Source organism: Pan troglodytes, chromosome 1 (genome assembly GCF_028858775.2).
Source record: "Pan troglodytes isolate AG18354 chromosome 1, NHGRI_mPanTro3-v2.0_pri, whole genome shotgun sequence".
Taxonomy (NCBI): Eukaryota; Metazoa; Chordata; class Mammalia; order Primates; family Hominidae; genus Pan; species Pan troglodytes.
The window spans coordinates 177882673-177908354 of NC_072398.2; the positions used below are offsets into that span (position 1 = coordinate 177882673).

A 25682-nucleotide genomic window follows, 5' to 3' on the forward strand; every position below is an offset into this window, starting at 1 on the left:
CTTCTGGACTCTGGCACTTCCGAATTTAGTCTCCAGCCTGGAAACCTCTCACCTGAGTTCCAGATTCTCACATAAAGTGTCTAGAGGTATCTCAAAATTAACAGGCCCAAGCTCAACTCTTGATTTCTCCATAAATCTGCCCTTTTCTCGCCCCGCCCATCTTGGTCTGACATCTCTCATTCTCTCATACCCTGCAGCCAGTTCCTCAGCAAATTCTGTGAGCTCTACCTTGAAAACCAAATCCCAAGCCATGGCCCTTCCACCTCCCCTGCCACTCCCGCCATTGCCGCCCACTCCAGTGTCTGGCCTGGCCTCCGCTTCCTCTCTGCTTCCTGTCCTCTGTTCTCAGCACTGCAGCCAGAGGCATCCTTTTCAAAACCTGCTCTCAACCCAGCACGTGGCAACAAAGTCGTAGCCTGCACTGCAGCTTACAGGCACTTGCTGACACACATCAGACTCTGACCTCCGCCCCAACTCTCCCTTTCCCTGCCCTGGCTCCAGCCCCACCCGCCTCGTTGTCCTTCCTGTCTGGGTGTCATTGCCTCCTCTCTGGGTGGCCCTCCCTGCAGAAAGCATGCAGCTCCTTCCCTCACTCCATTTACATCTCTCCTGGGTGTCGCCTCTCCTGAGACCTCCCAGGCTCTGCCTCTCTGTTGTCTTCTCTTGAGTCACTTTTCCTCATAGCCTTTCTTACTACCCAACATGATCATATCTATGTGTTTCTTTTCCTCCCACATCCACTGGAATGTAATATGTCCCGTGAAGCCTGGCTCTTTAACCTCCGTTCCCTGCTTTATCCTGGAGCCTAGGACAGCACCTGGCACCGAGTGGGTGCGCAGAGTTTGCTGAATGCACACGTGGGGTTTAAGGTCATCAGTGGCATTGGGGTCTGATCCCCAGGAGGAACTGGAATGGTCCAGGGAGAATGTGCCCAGCAAGCAGGTGCAGAGGCCTAGGACAGGCCTTGGCTCACGGCCGCACTGTGGGCTTTGCACAGCAAACAGAGCAGGGGCAAGCAGAGAGGCAGGAGAACTAGGAGAGTGAATATCCTAAAGACGAGGAAAGAGGAACTTCAAGAAACCTCATTTGTAAGATCTGTTATTTCTAGGATCTGGTAACTGTGATTCATGGTTTCTTGGGTCTTATGATTCAGAACGGCTTCTCCACATGGTGGAAGGAGGTGTCGGTGCTGCCTGCTTCACCACTGCCTGCCCTTACTCAGGGGCTGCGGGGCTCCAGATCAGAAACACGTGCCACAGTCAAATGTTCCAGAGTGTCTCCTGCTCTTGGGTTGCTTTTCACGTGGTGAAAATTGATCCTGCTGCTTAGAGCCGCACCCCCCACGCCCCAGCCCTACCCCACCTGCTCTCAACCCTGAGGCAAGTTGTTCTGCAAAGCTGGGTGTTGGGCCTCACTCTCACCGTTTCTTGGTCAGAGAGCGGGGCTACAGGGAGAGAACACAGGCGTCCTGGGACAGGAAACCAGAACCTAGGAGACCTGTGGCCTCATCTCCACTCTGACAATAATAAGTTACTGTGTGACCCTGGGCAGGCCAGTTCCCCTCTCCAGGCCTCAGTTTCCCCAGTGATTTTCAAGATCCCGTCTAGCTCTGTGGTTCTGAAACACAAAGGCCTATGAGCCAGTGAGGAGGCTGCAGGGCATGAACCAAAGCTTCTGGAGGTGGGTTCTGGGAGATGAGGTTGGGAGGGCTGGGCAGAGCCCAACCTTGAAGACAGGAGGCCCAGGTTGAGGGGCTGGCTGTTAGGCTTTGGGAATGGGAAGCTGGTGGGTTTGGGAAGGATGGATTAGAGCAAGGTGGAGTGGACAGAAGGTGAGCAGAGGCATGGATGGGGTGCCCTGGGAGGAGCACAGTCACTTCCTTTCCATTCAGCTCCGCTGTATTCAGCTGCTGCTCTGGGTGAAGACATTGTGCTGGGAGCTGGGAAGCAAGTACAAATGCCCCTCACGCCCCCACCCCAGGGCTGCCCACCATCTTAGGACAGACGGACAAGTGGGTGCACTGACAGCCACTCCTGATGCTCTGAGAGGCTGTGAAGGAGATGGGGACACTGGCAGTGAGGGACCAGGGGCCTCCTGACCCTTGCCCTGGCCCAGAACAGGTGCCTACCAGGTGCTGAAGACTGAACAAAAACACTGATGACCAGGAAGAGAACTGAGAACCAGGGCAAGTGGGACAAATGGAAAGTGGGAGCCCACTGCGTGGGGACATAAGGCACACCACAGGGGCAAAGATCTGCATCCTTGTCTCAAAGATGACTCCAGAGGAACACAACAGGCCATGTCCCTGGATGACCCTCCAAGACAGGAATTCATTTTCCAGGGCTCCGGGGGGCCGCTCCAGAAGGCTGGCGCCTGCTCACAGTGCAGCACGCAAAACAGAAACCCAAGCAGAGCACTAATCAGGTCTGGCCCCTTCTCTTTTTTTTCGAATCTTATTAAAACACCACAGAGATTAAGTAATGACTGGGCTCTATTTATAGCTCCCAACTACCCTCTCAGGGATTGGAGGAAGCTTCCAGGAGCTGTGCTTGGGAAGGAACAATTCCCACCTTTAGGGCTTGGTTTGGGGACATGTTATTAGGGGTGGGTTTGGAAGCATCTCGGTGAGAATTTGCAAGTAGCAGGTGAAGAGGGGAGCTGAGAGGTGGACTCTGGCTCTGCCTAGAAAACGTGCAGGGAGGCACAGGGCAGAGTGTGTGGGTATTTGATAGGCATGGCTATTAATGTCCCCAGGCACGTTCTGTGTTTTATGTAGCTGCCACCAGGAGCATGGACCTCATGGGACAAGCAGAAAAGTCTTCCCGCGAAGGCTCAAAGCCAAAAGAAAATGTACATTTCCCCATTTAATAATCAAAGGTATAATTCTTGATTAAAATCTGCAGGATAAATTCATTGGTTATTAGTATGAGCACACACGAGTCAGGACTTGCTTTTGGCTGCCAGATCAGCAGAGGCTTAAGTAAGGTAAGGTTTGCATTTGTTCCTGAAGAACAGTCCAGAAGTGGGAGGTGGGCAGCTGGCAGTCACCAGGGTCCCAGGCCCCGCCCTCCTGTGTGCTGTGCCATGCTTAGCACCTGGCTTTCATCTGAGTCTCATGGTCCATGAAGGTTGCTCAAGCTCTAGCTATTATCTCCATGTTCCAGGCAGAAAGAAGAAAGTTGGAGGAATGGACCAAAGGGTCCTGGCTGAATGGGCACCTCCTTAAGAGTTTTCCAGGAATCACCACCCAACGACTTCCACTCACCTCTCGATGGCCACCCCATTAGCAAGAGAATCAGGGCTTGATGGCAGGTCCCATTTGGTCCCCACAACATAACAGGACTTCTATTAAGGAAGGACGGGAGAATGGAGACTGCATAGGCAACTAGCTGTCCCTGCCAAGGCCCACATTTAAAATGATTGTAATTGTAAAGGAAGTTGTAAAGAAATGTCTATATAGGTATAAGTTCCATTTGGCTTCTTATGATCTTCCAAATGTTCTCCGTGTGTAAACTGAGTCTTGAAAGAGGGGAAGAGGGTTACCGAGGACAAGAGTGAGTGGGAGGCGACCCAGGTGGAGGCAGTGTGAGTGTGGGGCGGCAGGTTGGAGGAAGAGCAGGCATGCAACGGAAGCCTCTTACCAGATGCTCACCTCAGAGTTGGCATTTCTCACAGGACACACTCCTAGAAGGGGACTGTGAAGACAAAGATACAAATGCTTTTAGAGAAAGGTTGCTGCCAGGACCATGTGAGGGTGCCCATCTCACCAAACCTCCCACATCGTGCACTGTCATTTGAAAAATACTTTCTCAGTTTGACAGGTGGAAATATCTTGAATTTGTTGATGAAACTAAACATTTTAAAAAGCATTTTTGGCCACTGACTTTTCTTCTTTTGTAACACGAATTGCCTGGTCGTATCTTTCCATCGTTTTCCTGTCGGGTTTTTGTGGTCTATTGGTTTACGCAGCAAATATTTACTGAGTGCTTGGTATGTGCCGGGAACTCTTCCCGGGGCTGGAGACACAACAGTGAACAAACACAGAGCTTCCGCCCTCCAGGGAGCTGATATTCTGATGAGAGGAGATAGTGAAGGTAGAAACCAGGCCAAGATTTGTAAAAGCTCTTAGTAGATTTAGGATGGTAGTGCTTGGTCACGCAGTCTCTCCAGCTCGTCACTTGCTTTGTGGTTTTATTTGTATTGCAATCTGTCTTAGAGAGCTTCTCAAGCATTCAGCTTTCCATTTTAGCATAGTTTTAGGTTTACGGAAAAGTTGTAGACAGTACAGAGAGATCCCACACACCCTTCACCTGGCCTCCCCTGATGTTAGCGGTTTACATAACTAGGGTACGTTAGTCGAAACTGAGAAATTAAATTGGTACAACACTATTAACTAAGTTACGGATCTCGTTTGGATTTCATCAGTTTTTCCACGAATGTCCTTTTTCTCTGTTGCAGGATCCAATCCAGGATGCTATGTTGCGCTTAGGGATTTCTTTATTTTCATGTAGTAAAATCTATTGATTTATTGCTCATTTTGTTCTTAGAGAGTCATTTCCTATACTGAGACATGATAAGATCTCAACCTATATTTCTTCTAGCTTTTTATGGTTTCTTTGTCTTTTTTTTTTTTCTTTTTTTTTTTTTTTTTAGTCAGAGTCTCACTCTGTCCCCAGGCTGGAGTGCAGTGGTGCGATCTCAGCTCCCTGCAACCTCCGCCTCCCGGGTTCAAGCAATTCTCCAGCCTCAGCCTCCTGAGTAGCTGGGACTACAGGCGAGCACCACCACACTCAGCTAATTTTTGTATTTTTTAGTAGAGACGGGGTTTCGCCATGTTGGCCAGGCTGGTCTCAAACTCCTGACCCCAGGTGATTTCCCCGCCTTGGCCTCCCAAAGTGCTGGGATTACAGGCATGAACTACTGTGCCCAGCTGGTTTCATTTTTCAAAGATTTATTTATTTCTTTAAACCTTTTGGAATTTATTTTGGTGTAAGGATCTAACATCTATTTTTTCCAAACAGTTGGTCAGCTGCACAGCATTCTATAATGAATCCTTCGTTTCCTCACTGATTTGTGAAACAACTTTTATCAAGTACAAAACACTTAGAGGTGCTAGTTTCTGTTTCTGGGCTACAGCTTACATGGACTTTTCCACTGACTGCTGTGTCAGTATCACAGTTTGACAGTTACTTTTTTTTTTTTTTTGAGACGGTGTCTTGCTCTGTCGCCCAGGCTGGGGTGCAGTGGCGCGATCTCGGCTCACTGCAAGCTCCGCCGGGTTCACGCCATTCTCCTGCCTCAGCCTCCTGAGTAGCTGGGACTACAGGCACCCGCCACCGTGCCCAGCTAATTTTTTGTATTTTTAGTAGAGACGGGGTTTCACCGTGGACTCGATCTCCTGACCTCGTGATCCGCCCACCTTGGCCTCCCAAAGTGCTGGGATTACAGGCGTGAGCCACCGTTTTTTATCTAGTAGGAAAGACTCCTCCACCTTTAGCTTTATAATAAAATATGTTACTAAGAATAATGAGCCCACCTATGTGCGAGGTCCCGTGTTAGGCCCCACAGATAGGACATGAACAACCAAGTCCCACCTGCAAGGCGGCCACTATATGGGGGAGGCAGACAGGTGAGCCAGTGACCACATGGTGGTGTGGCGGAGCAGCAGCGACCCACACACAGAAGGGCCGCAGGGTCTCGTGGGGCAGTCAGGGAGGGCTGGACAGAGGAAGAGGTGCTTGATCTGTGGTAGCTTTGAGTAGTTCACCAGACCGAGAGGCAGGCAGGGCATTCCGGGCAGAGGGAACAGTGTAGACAAATGCCTGGCTCTGGAAAGTATGTGGCACAGTCTGGGGGCGGCAGGTGCTGGCAGTGTGGAGTGTCCATGATGTAGGGGGTGAGACTGCAGAGGAGGCTGGCCTGAGGAAGGCCCGACCACCAAAGGAGATGTCCAGATGACCCCAAGGCCACAACCCCCAGGGCCCTCCTGTCCTGGGCTCTGGAATTTTTCAATTGCTGATTCTTTTCCTAGGAACATGTTCCCAGCCAACCTAGTAGAAGCCACATTCAAACAGGTGAGTGAGTCTCTGGGCAGTGGAGGGGAGGGAAGGGGCAGCAGGCAGGAGGGCAGGCAGCAGGGCTAGTGGCATGGCTGGGAAGTGACAGGTGTGCTGGCCAGTCACGCTGTCTCCTGGAGGTGGGATGCTAGAGGGGAGGGTACACTGGGGAACCTAGATCCTTAGAGCCCCCCATGGCCACATCCCTGTCCTGGGTTCCAGTTTTCATGATGAAAAAGTGTGGGGGTGGAGAGAAGCCTTCACTGAGTGCCTGCTCTGCTTCCATATACACCATCTCACCCATCCACACAGTAACTCGGCACTGAGGTAGGATGAGCCCCACTTCCTGAAGAGGAAACTGAGGCTCCGAGGAGTCAATGATTTGCCCAAGGTTATACCACTAGTAAATGACAAAGCCAGTAGGTAAACCCAGGCCTATCTTCTTAGCCTGTTTTCTCTTTCTTTTTAAAGTAATCATTTTTCCCCTAACAAGAATAATAATGATGTTCACTGTAGAAAATTAGGAAAATACTAAACAATATAAAGTAGAAAATAAAAATCATCTCTAGTTCTAGTACATAGTCCCTGGTAGCAGAGGATATATTTCTAGTCTTTTTTCTTCCGCATATTTTTAAATAATATTATAATCATAGTGCATATACAGTTTTCATCTTGCTTTTTTTCACTTCCATTATATCCTGAGCATTTTCCCCGGTTATGAAATATTTCTTAAAAGTACAATGTTTAGTGGTACTACAATGGCCTGTGATAAGGCTGGGCTGTAATTTATTTCCCACTCCCCCTTTCAGTGTTCCCTTAGGTTGTTTTCAAAGTTTTTCCTTTGTCGAAATTGTGGTGAATGTCCTTGTGCTCAGTCTTTGCCTGCCCTTTGAATAATTTCCAATTCTTTTTCCCTTTCTAAACTGTCAGCTGGTTGGTTGACTTAATCCAGCAAGGGTTTCCTGAACCCCTTTCCTGGGCTGGGCCCTGTGTTGAGCCTGGGGACGCAAAGGAAGTGGCTGAGGTATAGAGAGGAGGCTTCTGAATAGGGAGCTGTGAAAGCTTTGGCATATCGCCGCGTCTCTCCTGACATCTATGAAATAAGCCAGATTGTGAAGGGGACTGAATGCTAGGCTAGGGAGTTTCTATTGTAATTGGGAATCATTGAGGGTGTGAGAGATAAAGAGAAAGAATGTTGCTCTGCTCTGTAACTATCCGGAATGCCCTTTCTCTTTTGGCAAACTCCTACCCATCCTTCAGGACTCAAGTCAAATGTCCCCTTCTTTGTGAAGCTAACTCTTTCAGCCAATTAGTCACTCCCTCCCCAAGGCAGAAATCATGTCAGGTTCATCTGTGTATCTCCAGCAACCAGCACAGAGTGTTCAACATGATGATGACGATGATGGTAGCAGTAATGCTTCCATGGGGCTTAACATGTACAAGGAACTGTTGTAAGCACTTTATATACATCGTCTCATTTCATTTCATGCAGTAGATGCTATCACAGTCCAATTTTACAGAGGAGGAAAAGGAAGCAGAGACTTCAGGTCTCATATGTTTCCTGAGTGGTTGGCCTTATCGATGCAGTGATGTTTGAGGGGAGAGGAGGCTCCCTTTTTGGGCTCCCAGTACCTGAGGGATGATGGGGTGAGACCCATGAATGCTCTGGGGGCAGAGAGGGAAAGGTACGTGGCTCAGGAAGGTCATTTCCTTGTGCATGGGCTTCATCTCATCAACAAGGCTTGGGGCAGGCTATGCTTCTTCAAAAAGAAGGTCCAAGTTTCCACCTGGTGGGCAGCAGGGCCAGCAGGCTACCAGGTGGATGGACACTGGATGATTGGGAGGGGACAGATGGGTGGATAAAGGGTTACTTGGGTGGATAAGGGGCTAGGCAGGCAGTTAAGAGGGACCCAGATGGGGTGATGAGGTATAGAAGGAAGAAGAGGAATGAAGGCAGGAGGCAGCGTGGCTGGGTGGTGTGGTGGTAGAGGAAGGAGTTGCAGCTTTCTTTGGGTAAAATATCGATAGCAATCCCTGCTCTGCCTGCCTCACAGGGTTACTGTCAATCAAATAGGATAGGAATGGATACAAATGTGCCTTCAAGATGCTATTATTGTTGTCGTTAATATTAGTAACAACCCTTGGCCCTGACTTCTCTCTGGGTGGGGTGTCACCCACCAGTACCGCACCAAGACCACCCCAGTTGTCAAGTCCCCCAAGGTGGCACCAGAGGAGGCCCCTCCTCGGCGGATCCTCATCTACGGGGTCCAGGAGGAGAATGGCTCCCATGTGCAGAACTTCGCCCTGGACCTGACCCCGCCGCCCGAGGTCGTTTACAAGTCAGAGCCGGGCACCAGCGATGGCATGAATGTGCTGGGCATCGTCTTCTTCTCTGCCACCATGGGTATGTGCTGCCCACCTGCCCAGCAGTGCCGTGGAGCCAGGCCCCCAGCCCCTCCCAGCAGCCTGCTCCTCCACCTCTTACTGAGGTCTGAGGAGAATGCTGGAGAGGTTTACTGTGAAAAACTGGAAATATTCACCACTCCTGTTTATTTAAATCCTTCGCCTCCCCACCCCACCCCACCCCAGGGGCTTCCCCCGGCACCTCCCCCTCAGGCCCGTCTGGGCCATTTCTTAGGCCCACAGCTGGCATCCCTGCCACACCCTTACCTTTGCTGCCCTCTTCTGGGATGCCAGGCCCTTCACCTATGCAAGCCCCTTGGAGGCCCGCACCTTGGTTTTTAAATTTTGTGTTATTTTTCTTAAAGATGGGTCCCAAATTATACAAGCTTCAGACTCCACAAAGCCTGTGGAAATGTCCTGCCTGCCATCCCCGACTCCTCCACTGGGTTTTCTTGTCAAGGAAAAGACCTCACCAACCTCGTTCATACAAAAACTCTAGGGGTGACTTTCTACCTCGTCCTCTGCCTTGGCCCCCACCTTTGCATCCTGTCGGGTCTGCCCCCAAAGTCCCCTCCAAGCCGTGCGTTTCCTTCTACCCCGCGTCACTGCCCGGGTCAAGGCCGTGTGGTCTCTCGCCTGGTTCCTGTGAAAGCTGCCTAGAAAACTTCCACGGCTGTCCCTGCTGGTGTGTCCAGCTCAGGAGGTCACAAGTCTGACCGTGCTCTGCCCATTGCCCCTGGAAAGGGGCCAAACCCCTAGTGCCGGCTGAAAAGCCCTGTGAGACTGGCCCGTGTGCTCCTCTCCGCACAACCCTCAGCCAGGCTGCTCTTGCCACTCCCCCTCCACGTTTGTCATCTTCAGGGTGCTCCCCACAAGTGCCATGCCCTCAGGAGAGTCCTCCCCAGACTAGGCCGGGTGCCCCGGGCTACACTGCCTGGTTACTCTGTGAGCACTAGACTCGATTGCAAGGATATCATTGCTTGCTGTCTGCACAGCCATGACCAGCCCCACACAGGCTGACGGGCTTGTCTCCATCCACCCCAGAGCCCACCGCTGCCGTGGCTACAGCAGGCACTCGGCAGACCTGGTAGGGAGATGGGTGGACGGCTGGGTGACAATGGGTAATGGAGCTCTTCTCATCTGGGCCAAAACGCCAGGCGTGCAGAGGGGCCGGGGCCTCGGTGACCCAAGTGTGTGAAACGAAAATGTCTGAAAGTGCCTCTCGGCACATCTGACAAGCAGTCCCCAAACTCAGCCTTTCTCAGGGCTGGGAACATAAGAGAAGGGCATCTACTGGCAGAGCAAAAGAACCGGAGACCCTTGGACTCAACTCGCTGAGCGTTCGCTGCGCATGTGTAACTGTCTGTGCATCTGTGAACATTTGTGTGAGTGTACTGAGGCGGGGCGTATGAGGGTACCGAGGCAGGGCGTGTGAGTGTACTGAGGTGGGACATGTGAGTGTACCAAGACAAAGAGTGTGAGTGTACCGAGGCGGGCGTGTGAGTGTACTGAGTGTGCGTGTGAGTGTACCAAGGTGGTGTGTAAGTGTACCAAGGTAGGGTGTGTGAGTGTACCGAGGCAGGGTGTGTGAGTGTACCAAGACGAGGTGTGTGAGTGTACTGAGATGGGGTGTATGAGTGTAGTGACACTGTGTGAGTGTACCAAGCTGGTGTGAGTGTACCGAGACATGGTTTGTGAGTGTACCAAGATGAGGAGTGTGAGTGTACCGAGGCAAGGTGTGTGAGTGTACTGAGGTGGGGTGTGTGAGTGTACTGAGGTGGGTTGTGTGAGTGTACCGAGTAGGCATGAGTGTACCGAGGCAGGGTGAGTGTGACGAGTCAGGGTGAGTGTACTGAGGCAGGGTGTGTGAGTGTACCGAGGTGGTGTGTGTGGGTGTTTCGAGGTGGTGTGAGTGTACCGTTGTGAGATGTGTGAGTGTCCTGAGGCAGTGTGAGTGTAACAAGTCAGTGTGTGTGAGTGTAATGGGGCAGTGTGTGTGTGTACCAAAGTGGGGTGTGCGAGTGTACCGAGGTGGGGTGTGTGAGTGTACCGAGGCAGTGCGTGTGGGTATGTGAGTGTACCGAGGCAGTGCGTGTGGGTATGTGAGTGTACCAAGGCAGTGTGAGAGTACCAAGACGATTTGTGTGAGTGTTCCGAGGCAGGGTGTGTAAGTGTACCGAGGCAGGGTGTGTGAGTGTACTGCGGCAGTGTGTGTGAGTGTAACGAGGTGGTGTGTGTGAGTGTACCAAGGTGGTGTGTGTGAGTGTACCGAGGCGAGTTTTGTGAATGTACCAAGGTGGGGTGTGTGAGTGGACAAAGGCAGGGTATCTGAGTGGACTGAGGTGGTGTGTGTGAGTGGACCAAGGCACGGTGTGGGAGTGTAGCGGTGCAGGGTGTGTGAGTGGACTGAGGTGGGGTGTGTGAATGTATCGAGGCAGTCTGAGTGTACCAAGGCAAAGTGTGTGAGTGTACTGAGGCGGGGTATGGCAGTGTACCGAGGTGATGTGAGTGTACTGAGGTGGGTGTGTGAGCGTACTGAAGCAAAGTGTGTGAGTATACCAAGGCAGTGTGTGAGTGTACCAAGGCAATGTGTGTGAGTGTACCGAGGTGGTATGTATGAGTGTACACAGGCAAGGCATGTGAGTGTACCAAGGCAAGTCGTGTGAGTGTACCGAGGAAAGGTGTGTGAGTGTACCGAGGTGGGTTGTGTGAGTGTACCGAGGCAGGTTGTGTGAGTGTACTGAGGTGGTATGTGTATGTGTATTGAGGCAGTGTGTGTGAGTATACCAAGGTTGGGTGTGCAAGTGTACCGAGGCGGTGTGTGTGAATGTACCGAGGCAGCGTTTGTGAGTGCACCAAGGCAGTGTGTATGAGTGGACCGAGGTGGGACATGTGAGTGTACTGAAGCAAGACATGTGAGTGTACTGAGGCGGGGTGTGTGAGTGTACCAAGGTGGGGCGTGTGAGTGTACCGAGGTGGGTTGTGTGAGTGTACTGAGGTGGGGTGTATATGTGTACTGAGGCAGTGTGTGTGAGTGTACCAAGGTTGGGTGTGCAAGTGTACCGAGGCAGTGCGTGTGAGTGTAGCGAGGCAGGTTGTATGAGTGTACCAAGGTGGGTTGTGTGAGTATACCAAGGTGGGGTGTGTGAATGTACCGAGGTGGTGTGTGTGGGTGTATGTGGATGTGTGAGTGTTCTGAGGCGGGGTGTATGAGTGTGTCGAGGTGGTGTATGTGAAGGTATCAAGGTGGGGGGGTGTGAGTGTACAGAGAGGCAAGGTGTGTGTGTACCAAGGTGGTGTGAGTGTACCAAGACAAGGTGTGTGAGTGTACTCAGATGGAGTGTGTGAGTGTACTGAGATGGTGTGAGTATAACGAGGTGGTGTGGTGTGTGAATGTACAGAGGCATGGTTTCTGAGTGTACTGAGTTGGGGTGTGTGAATGTACCAAGGCAATGCGAGTGTACCAAGGTGGTGTGTGTGAGTGTACTGAGGCAGGGTGTGTGAGTGTACCAAGGTGGGGTGTGTAAGTGTACCGAGATGGTGTGTGTGTGTACTGAGACAGGGTGTGTGCCAAGGTAAGGTGTGTGTGTAACAAGGAGGGGTGTGAGTGTACCAAGGTGGTGTGTGTGAGTGTACCGAGGCAGTGTGAGTGTACTGAGGCAAGTTGTGTGAGTGTACTGAGGCAAGGTGTGTGGGTGTACTCAGACGGGGTGTGTGAGTGTACCGAGGTGGTGTGTGTGAGTGTACCGAGGCAGTGTGAGTGTACTGAGGCAAGGTGTGTGAGTGTACTCAGACGGGGTGTGTGAGTGTACCGAGGTGGTGTGAGTATACTGAGGCAATGGGTATGAGTGTACTGAGGTGGTATGTGTCAGTGTACCGAGGCAAAGTGAGGGTATTGTGGTGGGGTGTGTGAGTATACCAAGGTGGTGTGAGTGAGTGTACTGAGGCGGTTGAGTGTACTGAGGCGAGGTGTGTGAGTGTACCAAGGCAGGTTGTGTGAGTATACCGAGGCGGGCTGTGTGAGTGTACTGAGGTGGTGTGTGTCAGTCTATCAAGGTGGGGTATGTGTGTGTACCGAGGCAGTATGTGAGGTACTGAGGCAGTGTGAGTGTACCGAGGAGGGGGGTGTGAGTGTACCAAGGTGGAGTGATTATACTGAGGCAGTGTGAGTGCACCGAGGTGGTGTGTGAGTGTACTGAGGCGGTATGTATGAGTGTACCAAGGCAGGTTATGTGAGTGTACCAAGACTCTGTGAGTGTACCGAGGCGGCGTGTGTGTGTACCAAGATGGTATGTGTGAGCCTACCGAGGCGGTATGTGTGCATGTACCGAGGCAGGGTGTGTGAGTGTACAGAGGCGGGTTGTGAGTGTACAGAGGCAGGGTGTGAGTGTTTTGAGGCAGTGTAAGTGTAATGAGAGGTGGTGTGTGAGTGCGAGGCAGGATGAGTGTACCGAGGCAGGGTATGTGAGTGTACCAAGGCAGTGTGAGTGTAATGAGGCAGAGTGTGTAAGTGTACCAAGGTGGTGTGAGTGTACCAAGGCAGGGTGTGTGAGTGTACTGAAGCAGGTTGTGTGACTGTACCGAAGAAAGTTGTGTGAGTGTACTGAGGCAATGTGAGTGTATCGAGGCAGTATGTGTGAGTGTACTGAGGCCAGTTATGTGAGTGTACTGAGGTGGTATGAGTGTACTCAGGCAGAGTGAGTGTACTGAGGTGGTGTGTGTGAACGTACTGAGGTGGTATGTGTGAGTGTACTGAGGCGGTGTGTATGTGTGTACCGAGGCAGGGTGTGTGAGTATGCTGAGGTGGATGGTGTGAGTGTACTGAGGCATGGTGTATGAGTGTTCTGAGGCAGTTTGAGTGTAACAAGGGTGATGTGTGAATGCATTGAGGCAGGGTGAGTGTACCAAGGCAGGGTGTGTGAGTGTACTGAGGTGGTGTGAGTGTAACAAGGTGGAGTGTGTGAGTGTACCAAGGTGGTGTGACCATATGTGTGTACCAAGGTGGGGTGTGTGAGTGTAGCAAGGCAGGTTTTGGTACAAGTGGAGTGTGTGTGTGTACCGAGACAGGGTGTGTAAGCCTACCAAGGCAGTGTGAGTGTACCGAGGCAGGGTGAGTATACTGAGGTGGGGCATGTGAGTGTACCGAGGTGGGGCATGTTTGTGTATTGAGGCAGTGCATGTGAGTGTACAGAGGCTGGGTGCGTGAGTTTACCAAGACGTGGTGTGTGTACTGAGGTGTGAGTGTACCGAGGCAAAGTGAGTGTACCAAGGTAGGGTGTGTGAGTGTACCAAGGCAAAATGTGTGAGTGTACGGAGGCAGGGTATGTCAGTGTACCGAGGCAGGGTTTGTGAGTGTACCGAGGTGGTGTGAGTGTACCGAGTTGTGGTGTGTGAGTGTACCGAGGCATGGTGTGTGAGTGTACCGAGGTGGGGTGAGTATACCAAGGTGGGGGTGTGTGAGTGTATTGAAGCAAGGGTGTGTGAGTGTACCGATGCAGTATGTGTGATAGTACCAAGGTGGGTTGTGTGAATGTACTGAGGTGGAGTGTGTGAGTGTACTGAGGCGGTGTGTGTGTGTACTGAGGTGCTGTGTGTGAGTGTACCAAGGCACTGTGTGTGACTGTACCAAGGCAGGTGGTGTGGGTGTACTGTGGTGGGTTATGTGAGTGTACTGAGGCAGAGCGAGTGTACTGAGGTGGGATGTGTGAGTGCTTGGAGGCAGGGTTTGTGAGTGTACCGAGGCGAGGTGTTTGAGTGTACCGAGGCAGTATGTGTGAGTGTACCGAGGTGGTGTGTGTGATTGTACCAAGGTGGGTTTTGTGATTGTACCAAGGCAGGGTGTGTGAGTGTACCGAGGTGGGGTGTGTGAGTGTACTGAGGCAGGTTCTGAGTGTGCCAAGGCACTGTGTGTGAGTGTACCGAGGTGGTGTGTATGATTGTACCAAGGTGGGTTGTGTGAGTGTTCCGAGGCAGTGTGTGTGAGTGTACCAAGGGGGTGTGTGTGAGTACGAGGCAGGTTGTGTGAGTGCACCAAGGCAGTGTGTGAGGGTACCAAGGTGGGTTGTGTGAGTGTACCAAGGTGGGGTGTGTGAGTGTACCGAGAAAAAATGAGTGTACCGAGGCAGGGTGCGTGAGTGTACTGAGGCAGGGTGTGTGAATGTTCTGAGGTGGTATCTGTGAGTGTACTGAGGTGGAGCATGTGAGTGTACCAAGGCAGGGCATGTGGGTGTACTGAGGCAGGTTCTGTGAGTGAGCCGAGGCAGTGTGTGTGAGCGTACTGAGGCAGTGCGTGTGATTGTACCGAGGCAGGTTGAGTGCACCAAGACAGTGTGTGTGAGGGCACCAAGGTGGGTTGTGTGAGTGTACTGAGGTGGGGTGCGTGAGTGTACCGAGGCAGGTTATGTGAGTGTACCGAGGTGGTGTATGTGAGTGTACTGAGGGGGTGTGTGTGAGTGTACCGAGGCAGGTCGTGTGAGTGTATCGAGGCAAAGTGAGCGTACTGAGGCAGGGTGTGTGAGTGTTCTGAAGTGGTATCTGTGAGTGTATTGAGGCAGGGTGTGTCAGTGTTCTGAGGCAGTATCTGTGAGTGTACCAAGGCTGGGTGTGTGAATGTATCAAGGCGGGGTATGTGAGTGTACCAAGGCACTGTGTGTGAGTGTATTGAGGCGGTGTGTGTGTGTACTGAGGCAGTGTGTGTGGATGTGTGAGTGTACCAAAGTGGTATGTGTACTGAAGTGGTGTGTAAGTTTACCAAGGCAGGGTGTGTGAGTGTATCGAAGTGGAGTGTGTGAGTGTACTGAGGCATGGGGTGTGAGTGTACTGAGCTGGGGTTTATGTGCATGTGAGTGTACCGAGGTGGAGTGTGTGAGTGTGCCAAGGTGGGGTGTGTAATTGTAATGAAGCAAGATGTATGAGTGTACCGAGGCAGGGTGTGTGAGTGTACCGAGGCGAGGTGTGCAAGTGTACCTAGGCGGGATGTGTGAGTGTACCAAGGTGGTGTGAGTGTACTGAGACAGGGTGAGTGTACCAAGATGGGGTGAGTTTACCGAGACAGTGTGAGTGTACCGAGTCGGTGTGTGTGAGTGTACAGATGCATGGTTTGAGTGTACCAAGGCAGGGTGTGTGAGTGTATCAAGGCTAGGCGTGTGAAAGTAACAACGTGGGGCATGTGGGTGTACCGAGGTGATGTGTGTGAGTGTACCAAGGCGGGGTTAATGTACTGAGGTGGGGTGTGTGAGTGTAATGAGGTGGGGGGTGTCAGCATACCAAGGCAGTGAGTGTACCGAGGCAGTTGAGTGTACCGAGGTGAGTTGTGTGAGTGTACTGAGGTGGAGTGAGTGTACTGAGGCGGGATGTGTGTGTACCAAGGTGGTGTGTGTGAATGCACCGAGGTGGTGTGACTGTACCAAGGCAGTTTGTGTGAGTGTACCGAGGCGGGTTGTGTGAGTGTACCGAGGCGGTGTGAGTGTACCGAGGCGATGTGAATGTACCAAGGTGGTGTGAGTGTACTGAGGTGGTGTGTGTGAGTGTACCGAGGCAGTGTGTGTGAGTGTACCAAGTCGGGGTGAATGTACCGAGGTGGGGTGTGTGAGTGTAACAAGGTGGAGTGAGTGTACCGAGGCAGTTGAATGTACCGAGGCAAGTTGTGTGTGTGTACCGAGGCAGGGTGTGTGAGTGTATTGAGCTGGGGTGTGTGAGTGTACCTGGGCAGGTTGTGAGAGTGTACTGAGGCGACTTTAAGTGTACCAAGGCAGTGTGTGTGTAACGAGGCGGGGTGTGTGAGTGTATCGAGGCAGGGTGAGTGTACCAAGGCGAGTTGAGTGTACCGAGGCGGTGTGAGTGTAACGAGGCAGAGTGTGTGAGTGTACCGAGGCGGTGTGAATGTACTGAGGCAAGGTGTGTGAGTGTACCAAGGCGGGGTGTGTGAGTGTACCAAGGCAGGGTGTGTGAGTGTACCAAGGCAGTGTGTGGCTTACTGTGTATGCTCATGCCTTTATGTGCCCACATCTGCCAGTGCCTGTGTCTGTGTGCACGTGCATCTCTGTGTCCCTGCATCAGTGTGTGCCTGGCCTCTCCGTGCCTGTGTCTGTGTGCACCTGTGTCCCTGTGTTCCCCCATCAGCATGTGCCTGGCTTACCTGTGCCTGTGTCTATGTGCACCTGCGTCTGTGTGTGCTCATGCCTGCGTGTGCCCACATCTGCCTGGGCTCATGTCTGGGTGCAGCTGCATCCCTGTGTCCCCGCATCAGCGTGTGCCAGGTCTTTCCGTGCCTGTGTCTGTGTGCACCTGCTTCTGTGTGTGCCTGTGCCTGTCAGTGTCCACATCTGCCGGTGCCTGTGCCTGTTAGTGCAGATACCAGTGTCTGCCCGCGTGTGTGAGTGAGCACACTAGCACAGTGGCTCCGAGCAGGGCTTTCTTTGGTTCCCTCAACCCAGCCTCCTTTCCCCACCCCATCCCTGGGATGTGGCTGGTGCTAAGGTCCTGCTGGCCCTGCCGTGAGGGAGCCCCCGTGCCACACTAGGGTTCCATGCACACTGGCTCCCAGCAGCCAGTCCTTGGATGCCCCTGGGAAAATCCAAATGGGCCTGAGGAGGGGCAGGAAGCCCGTGCGTGGTGGTGGTGGAGCCTGGGGAGGGCGGAGCCGGCAGGGGAATCTGGGTCCACATCAGCCAGGCGGCAGGAAGACAGGTGGGCGGGGTAGGCCCAGGGTCACCTCCAACTCCAGCCTCTCCTGCCCACCCTGGCAGGGCCCCCACCTCACTCCGTCACCACGGGGTAGCAGCTCCATGGACTGTGTGGCTCAGGCTTCTCAGGACAGGGAAAGAGCCCTTCTCTGGTGTCCCACAGGCCAGGGTTTGAATCCCACCCTACCTCCCTAGCTGAGCCCCAGCACGACAGTGGGCCTCATGAGCGCAGCTGTAGAGAGTGCTCTGCTCCCCACGTCAGTCTCACCAGGAGGTATGGCAGCCACTCAGTCCCTGTTTCAGGACTGGCCTGACAGAGCTCACCCCACGGAGCCGTTCCCACACCACCCTTTCCTGGTGTGTGCGAGCTGGGGAGGAAGGCCTAGAACGCCGGGGGAGGCGCCAGGAGCATCAGGAAAGGCCCTAGTCCTCACTCACCATTGACCACTGTGCATCTAACATGCTCCAGCTAAGGAGATGCAGTTCTTGCTCTCGCTGAGCTAACCTCGCAGAGGAGACGGGAAAAAACCCAGACAGTTATGTTGTAATAGGCCCTAAGAGGTGAGATATTGAAGAATAAATGGGAGTTTGCAAAGGGGAGCGGGGATGGCTTCCAAGCTGTTTGGAGAGCGGGCAGCCAGTGCCTGGGGCACTGCGTAAACGGCTTGCGCAAAGGCCCTGAGGCAGTGAAGAGCTGGACTCCCTCCTTCCAGAAACTTAAAGAAGGCCAGTGGTGCCAGGGCACAGTGAGATGGGCAGGAGCAGGAGGGAGAGGCAGGCAGGGCCCACTCGAGTGGGGCTGAGGCATCGAGCTGGGTGAGGCAGCGGGGAGCTTGTCATGGCCTAAGTGCACAGCAAAGCCAGGGGTGCACTTGGCAGGGAGCATTTTTATCTTGAGGAGGTGACATTGGCTGCTGCGTGGAGGAAGGTGAGAGAGGAGGAAGACGTGAGAGCACTGTGGGATCGGTAGTAGAGTGGAGGAGGAGAGAGGGAGAGAGAGAGTGGGGGGAATGGGGGGAGTGTTGGAGCATCAAGGCTGCTGGGAAGCCAGCCATGCTGAGACCCATGTGGGCCTGTGGGTCTGTCCCTGCTTTACCACAGCATTGTGTCCCTGACCCGCAGGCATCATGCTGGGCCGCATGGGTGACAGCGGGGCCCCCCTGGTCAGCTTCTGCCAGTGCCTCAATGAGTCGGTCATGAAGATCGTGGCGGTGGCTGTGTGGTAAGCCTCCTCATTTACCCACCTCACCCCGGCCGGCCCTGGGTGGATGGAGGGAAGACAAGACCCCACCCTCTTCTCCCCTAAAGTGAGCAGAAAGCTGTGCCCAGGCTCAGCCCTGGGCTGGGGCCTCCGGAGCTACATGTGTTTCCATGGGTCCCCCAGCCCCAGCCAGGCCTGGCTCCGGCCCTGGGCCTGCCCCTTCCAGCCCGGTCTAAGAGCTCTGCCCGGCTCTGCTGCTCTCCTGGGCTCAGTTTCTCCATCACATGGAGCCTTATCAGCTCAGCTTTTGGAGAAAGGAAAGCTGGCGGTGAGGACTAGCTGCTATTCCTTGGCCCACAGTTCAAAGTTCAGGAGCTCAGTGGGGAACGCAGAGGGAGGGCTGCCCAGGCGCACTGTGTAGACTCTGGCGTTGTTGGGCCTGAAATGGGGGCGTCCTGAAGGCAGGGCGGGGGAAGGAGTGGCAGAGGTTGTCCGGAGCTGGGGCGGTGGAGGTAACGGTATGAAGGACGCCATGTGCTGAGCCTGGGCCGGGCACCTTGGCACAGTCTCGCTCTGTCCTCGCAGGAGCCCCAGGAAGCTCAGGGAGAAGGCCGCGCAGCGATGCGGGGCTGGGGCCGGGGTGTGTCTGCCTGCCTGGTTCCTGAGCCTGGCTGCCCCGCCGCCCCCAGGTATTTCCCCTTCGGCATTGTGTTCCTCATCGCGGGTAAGATCCTGGAGATGGACGACCCCAGGGCCGTCGGCAAGAAGCTGGGCTTCTACTCGGTCACCGTGGTGTGCGGGCTGGTGCTCCACGGACTCTTTATCCTGCCCCTGCTCTACTTCTTCATCACCAAGAAGAATCCCATCGTCTTCATCCGCGGCATCCTGCAGGCTCTGCTCATCGCGCTGGCCACCTCCTCCAGGTAGCCCCGGGGACGGGCAGGACGGTGGGGAGCTGGGAGGGGCTGAGCCCTGTCTGTCTGTCCAGCCATCATTGGTTCATAGCCACAGAACCACCAAAACGCCAGTGTGGCCCACCTCACAAATGTGGGGACGGCTGGTGCTAGGGTAACAAGACTGACTTGAGGGACTTTTGGCCTTTGTCGAGGCCTCTCCTTCCCCCACGGCCCCAGTCCTCAAGCTCACTGAGTCCGCATGGGGGCGGCCTCGACGCCCCAGGGCAGACAGCGCAGTAGAGTCAGTGGGAAATCACATTGGCAACGCGCTGCTGCTGCCTTTTGCCCCACAAGGTGCTTCTCCTGGAGTCGGGCCCTGTGTTGCTCTAGGAGCTCGGCCTGTCCACTGCCGCTGGGATGTCCTGGCTGGGTGCCCTGTCACAACCTTGGCAGTGTCCCTAGACCTCAGGGACTTGAGCCATGGCTCTGTCACTCACTCGCTGTGCCTGGGCATTGCTTTCCTCATGCACAGACTGGGGGAGACTCCAGCTTCCAGCTCATAGGGTTGCAGTGGAGGTTGAGCCCCTCCTTGCCAGGCTGGGCCAGGTGAACCAGCACTTGGCCTTAAGGATCCCAAACCGCAGCCCAGTGCAGAGACCTCAGGAATTTAGAGTTGTGCAAACCATGTCGTTGGTGGAGGGGGCAGGAAGGAAGTGGTCCCTTATGGAGCATTTAGTGCTGTGAAGGCAGTTTGGCTCTCCCCATGGCAAGTGTCTGAGCTCCACATTAAGGGAGTAGCAGGAACTTAAGCCACATCTTTCTGGCACTGAAGGCCTCACTCTTCCCTCTAGCCCTCACTTGGGTCTCAGCTTTTCCATCTGTAAAATGCCCTGCAGGCCTCTGTACCCAGCAGTCATATGACACCCACCCCTGGCAGCAGATGCACCTCCTGCAGGATTCAGGAGCAGACCCCAGTGAAGAAAAGCCCAGGAGCCATTGCCAGGAACACCCTCCCGCAGATAGGGGGTCAGGGGGCAGGACAAGGCCCCAAACATGCCAGCTCCCATGCCAGGGGCCAAGCCAGCCAGAGCCAGCAGCCCCCTGGCCATCTCCTGCCAGCAGGAACCGCAGCCTCAAGCCCAGCAGGTCTGGAGCTCCTGAGAGGCTCTGGCGAGTAGAACTGGCCTTCCAGGCAGAGGCCCGGGGGAGAGGAAGACACGGGGGCCACACCGGCCTGTTTTAGTCCCAGCACTGCCACTGGGAACTCTCATGACAAACATAGTCATAATAATAGTCATGGTCACCATTGACTGAGTGGGTACAATGGGCCAGGTGCTGTCCAAGCCCGTAGTTGTTTAATCCTCCTAGTAGCTCTGTGACCCAGGTCTTTTTGGGACAAAGATGCTGAGGCACAGGGTTCAGGAACTTGCCAGGGCCACTTGACAGGAGGCTGGAATCTAAGCCCAGACAGCCTGGCCCAGGGCCCTGCTGCTCAGACCTCCATATCTCTCGGCACAGCAGTGTGACATGGGTCAGCCCCGCCCTCTGGGCGTCAGCTTCCTCATCTGTAAAATGCACCCAAACACCTCCCTCATAGGAAGAACCAAGTGAGAGCACTGCAGTGCCCGCGGTCCTTACCTCCTGCCGGAGCAGCGCCGCAGAGGCACAAACACTCCTGGCGGGGTGGCTGCCTGGGGAGGGGTGAGCTTCCCGACGGAGGCCCCAGCCATCCTGGAGGAGGGTGCTGGGCAGACACCGGCCCCTCTAACCGTAGCTCAGCCACACTGCCCATCACCTTCAAGTGCCTGCTGGAGAACAACCACATCGACCGGCGCATCGCTCGCTTCGTGCTGCCCGTGGGTGCCACCATCAATATGGACGGCACTGCGCTCTACGAGGCTGTGGCCGCCATCTTCATCGCCCAGGTCAACAACTACGAGCTGGACTTTGGCCAGATCATCACCATCAGGTGCACCCTGACACTGCACCTGTGTGGATGGGGCGGGGGCTGGGGGCCTTGGGGATTCCCAGGCTCCCAGACTTGACGGGTATCTGAGGCGAGCGAGCCTGGGCTCGGAGCACAGCAGGCAGAGGGCCAGGGCTGGGAGCTCCAAGCCTGGAGGACAGCCCGGGAGGGAGGGCATTGCTGGTGGGCACAGGGCGAGCGGAGGCCAGGGACAGGACTCAGGACCCTGGAGAGGCCGCCGTTGCGGCAGGAGCCAAGGAAGGGGTGCTGGGATGCAACTGAGGCTGACGGAGGCCTCACAGGCCAGCCAAGCACACAGGTCTGACCCTGGAGGCCAGGCCCCAGAGGGAGGCAGGCAGAGCCATGTGGTGGTCAGTCAGAGTCCCTGGGTAGCCCCATAGCAATATAGCTTCCTGGAACCCACAGAGGCACAGCTCCAGACACAGGTGTTTGCACATTTCCCAGGGGTTCTCCTGAGGCCAGGAAGGGGGGTCCATGGGGCTGCGGGACTGTGAGGAGGGACTCGACCCCAAGAGCTCCCTGGTGTGGCATTCCTACCCACCCCCCACACCAAATGGCTGTCCCAGAGGCCCTGACACTCAACCTCTTCCTTGGAGCCAGACCCTGACAATGCACCCTGCCCCTCCTGCTGCTCCTCTTCCCCTTCCCACCCCCTGCAGTATCACAGCCACTGCAGCCAGCATTGGGGCAGCTGGCATCCCCCAGGCCGGCCTCGTCACCATGGTCATCGTGCTCACCTCCGTGGGACTGCCCACCGATGACATCACCCTCATCATTGCCGTTGACTGGGCTCTGTGAGTGGACTTTGCCTCTAGCTCTAGCCCTCTGGGAGGGGCTGACTTCAGGGTCAGCAGGGATCAGGGTGAGTGGCTGAGTCCCTTCCCCAGGGTAGAAGGCTGGGGACTGCCCCGCTTGGCACTGTGGGAGTGCCCTACTCATCAGCACAGGCCTGGCTGCATAATTTGTGGGGTCCAGTGTTCAAAAATGAAAATGTGGAACCCAGTCCAAAAACTGTAAAGGCCAGGCATGATGACTCATGCCTATATGTCCCAGAACTTTGAGAGGCCACGGCAGGAGCATTCCTTGAGCCCAGGAATTCCAGAGCCCAGCCTGGGCAACACAGTAAAATCCCCATCTCTACTAAAAATTAGAAAAGAAAAAATTAGCTGGGACTGGTGACATGTGCCTGTAATCCCAGCTATTCAGGTGGCTGAGGCACAAGAATTACCTGAACCTGGGAGATGGAGGTTTCAGTAAGCCGAGATGGCGCCACTGCACTCCAGCCTGAGTGACAGAGCAAGACTCTGTCTCAAAAAACAAACAAACAAACAAAAAACAAACCTATAAAGAATTTCAAGACAGAAACAGCAGAGAATTAAACCAAACCTAACCCTTCTAAGCATGGGGACCTGTGGAACCCACAGCTACATGCCAAGAAGCTGCTTCAATGATGCCAAAGGGTGGGCTTGGGAGGAGCCAGGAAGCCATCTGGCTGCAGGCTCTGCATGACAGCTGGTCACCGGCCGTGCTGTACTGTGCTGGGTTGAGCACTGCCCTCTTCCAGCTCCCCTTCAAGTGCCCACCACTCACCCCCAACCTTGGCTCACCAGGGACCGTTTCCGCACCATGATTAACGTGCTGGGTGATGCACTGGCAGCGGGGATCATGGCCCATATATGTCGGAAGGATTTTGCCCGGGACACAGGCACCGAGGTGAGAGCAGTGAGATCCAGAGGCCGCCAGGAGGGTGGAGCCACGCAGGGTGGGCAGGGCACCAGATCTTCCACCAACCAGCTGGGCAGCCTCCAGCCAATCCCTCCCTCCATGCCTCTGGGCCTCGGTCTCCTCATCCGTTACAGAATAACTGATTCCTCTAACATCTATTTATTGAGCACCCGCTGTGGCTGGCGCTGATATAGACACAGGAGGAACAGTGGAACAAGATATGATAAAATTCCCCGCCCTCGTGTCGGGATGGTCTGTCCAGTTTAGCCAACATGTGAGCATTTGTAGGTCTGTGCAGGCTGTGTGGGCTTCAGGCTCCTTCTACAGGCAAACGGAGAAGGCTGTCCCCACATCATGGGGAAGAAGCTGAGGTCAGGCAGGGGATCCACCGATTCCCCAGATGGACCCTGTGGATTAAGTCCCCTCCTCTACTAAGCCAGCTCCAGTGGGAGGCAGGACAGCTTGGGAACAGGAGCCCAGGGAGGCCGTGACCTGCCGAGGTCACACAGCGTGTCTGCAGGAAAATCCATCTTGTGGTTCCTAGCCCTGAGCTCATCCTGCCCCCCTGGCCCTCAGTCCTCCCCGGTATCTAACCTTGGTCCCTCCTGCTGCTACAAAGACCTGTTTCCCTTCACCAGAAACTGCTGCCCTGCGAGACCAAGCCAGTGAGCCTCCAGGAGATCGTGGCAGCCCAGCAGAATGGCTGTGTGAAGAGTGTAGCCGAGGCCTCCGAGCTCACCCTGGGCCCCACCTGCCCCCACCACGTCCCCGTTCAAGTGGAGCAGGATGAGGAGCTGCCCGCTGCGAGTCTGAACCACTGCACCATCCAGATCAGCGAGCTGGAGACCAATGTCTGAGCCTGCGGAGCTGCAGGGGCAGGCGAGGCCTCCAGGGGCAGGGTCCTGAGGCAGGAACTCGACTCTCCAACCCTCCTGAGCAGCCCGCAGGGGCCAGGATCACACATTCTTCTCACCCTTGAGAGGCTGGAATTAACCCCGCTTGATGGAAAATGTATCTCAGAGAAGGGAAAGGCTGCATGGGGGAGCCCCATCCAGGGAGTGATGGGCCCGGCATTGCCTGAGGCCCCGCTGTGACAGTTTCCCCGGTGTGAGCCCGGTGAGGGCAGCAGGCAGGGGTTATCCGGCCCCACTTTCTGGATGACAGACTTGAGGCTCTGAGAGCTGAAAACACTTGTCCAAGGTCTCACGTTAAGGTCAAGACACTAACTCAAATCTTTCAAGCCCTGCCTCTCCTCTTGGAGGACAGGGCAGCCTGCAGCTGTGTCCAGGCCCAGGCCCCACCCCATAACAGGTGGCCTCAGCCACACAGTTCTCCCCAAGGGGAGCAGCCCAGGGCCAAGCCCCGCTGCCTTCCCCAGGCCACAGTGCGTCCAGTGTCCTGTCCTGCCACGTGTCTCTTGCAAAGCTCCTTGGATGTGGACACAGATGTCTTTACTAGAGCTGAAAGGCCCCCTCGACACATCCAGGCCAACCTCCCATGGAATAGGTAGGCAAGCCAGGACTCCGGGAAGGAGGTGCAGCCAGGATGCTCTGGTGGAGCTGCCGATGGGGCCCTGGTGTCAGAACTCCCCAAAGGCCTGTGCGTCCAAGTGGAGTCAGGTTTTCTATTCCTTTCTGTGTTTGCAAATTCAGTGTTAACTAAATAAAGGTATTTTGTTTTTCACTTCTTGTGGGCTTCAACACCTTATGCTAGCCAGCAAATATGATATTAGCTACTGGGCTAATTAATACAGGCGGCCAGAGTGCAGACGGGCCTGTCTGGGCAGCCAGGATATGGGCGGGCCTATGCAGGTGGCCAGAATCTAACAGGCTTGTCCATTTGGCTGGAGTGTAGACAGGTCTGTCTAGGCTGCCAGTGTGTGGACAGGCCTGTATGGGCAGCCGGAGTGCAGAGAAGCCTGTCCTGGTGGCTGCAGTAAGGACAGTCCTATCTGAGCTGTCACATGCAGAAGACAGAGTATAAGCTAGCCTACCCAGGAGCCTGTCTCAATAAACCACAGGGCGGCTGGGCGTCGTCCAGTGTGGACAGACCTCTCTGCCGTGGCCTAGGCTCTGCTCTGCAGGCAGGGCCTTGAGATCAGTCCCCAAAGAAGAAACAGATTTCCTTCCCAGTCTGGCTCCCCGTGGTGAATGCTTTGCTTTAGACAGGGGCGTGCCCAGGGACATTTCCAGATGGTCTCCCTCATTCTCCCACCCCAGGCTGCCTCCAGGAGGCCTGCAGGGCACACAGAAGGGCCCTGGCAACACAGCCTGTTCCAGATATGCCTTGGGGAGAAGATACAGCTCTGGGGTCTGGAGGGGCTTGCACCATGATGCCCATGAAGACACTAAGGCCCAGGGAGGGGACAGGCCTTCCCCAGGTCACTCAGCGTCAGGAGGGCACCTGCTCCCACTGCCCCACTCCTGAACTCCTTCCACCCTCCTCCCAGGGGTGGAGTCTGAGGAGTCTGGGAAGAGCACGACCCCAGGACACCTCCTCCCACTGCAGGGCTGGGGGCTGCAGGTCTCCACGAGAGCATCCTTCCTTCCCTGAGGCCTCCTCACCTGGGAGAGGTCAGATGTCATGCAATCGGTCATCCCACCTTCATGCAGACAAGCTTAGCAGCCCCTTCTAGGTGTCACATCTCTAAGACCCCTTGAGCAATCGAGTCTGTCCCAGCACAAGGCAGGAGTCTGCTCTTTAGTGGACTTGGCAGGAGCATCCTTACAC

At 54.7% G+C, this 25682-nt stretch overlaps 1 protein-coding gene across 3 annotated transcripts in view; it reads left to right on the top strand.

Moving 5' to 3' along the window:
• SLC1A7 (solute carrier family 1 member 7) overlaps positions 1 to 24635 on the top strand; it is a 55505-nt gene extending 30870 nt beyond the window's left edge. The window contains exons 4-11 of one of the 3 annotated variants that reach the window (XM_016918554.3): positions 6032 to 6074; positions 8238 to 8460; positions 18266 to 18365; positions 19034 to 19267; positions 20838 to 21209; positions 21887 to 22021; positions 22838 to 22940; positions 23591 to 24635. In XM_016918554.3, coding sequence (XP_016774043.2) covers positions 6032 to 6074; positions 8238 to 8460; positions 18266 to 18365; positions 19034 to 19267; positions 20838 to 21209; positions 21887 to 22021; positions 22838 to 22940; positions 23591 to 23809 — 1429 coding nt within the window. In that variant the 3' untranslated portion in view covers positions 23810 to 24635. Of the gene's footprint in view, positions 1 to 6031; positions 6075 to 8237; positions 8461 to 18265; positions 18366 to 19033; positions 19268 to 20837; positions 21210 to 21886; positions 22022 to 22837; positions 22941 to 23590 lie in introns of those variants that run through there. The other 2 variants (XM_016918551.4, XM_054682935.1) reach the window with 2 other exon arrangements.
• The last annotated feature ends 1047 nt before the right edge of the window (positions 24636 to 25682 follow it).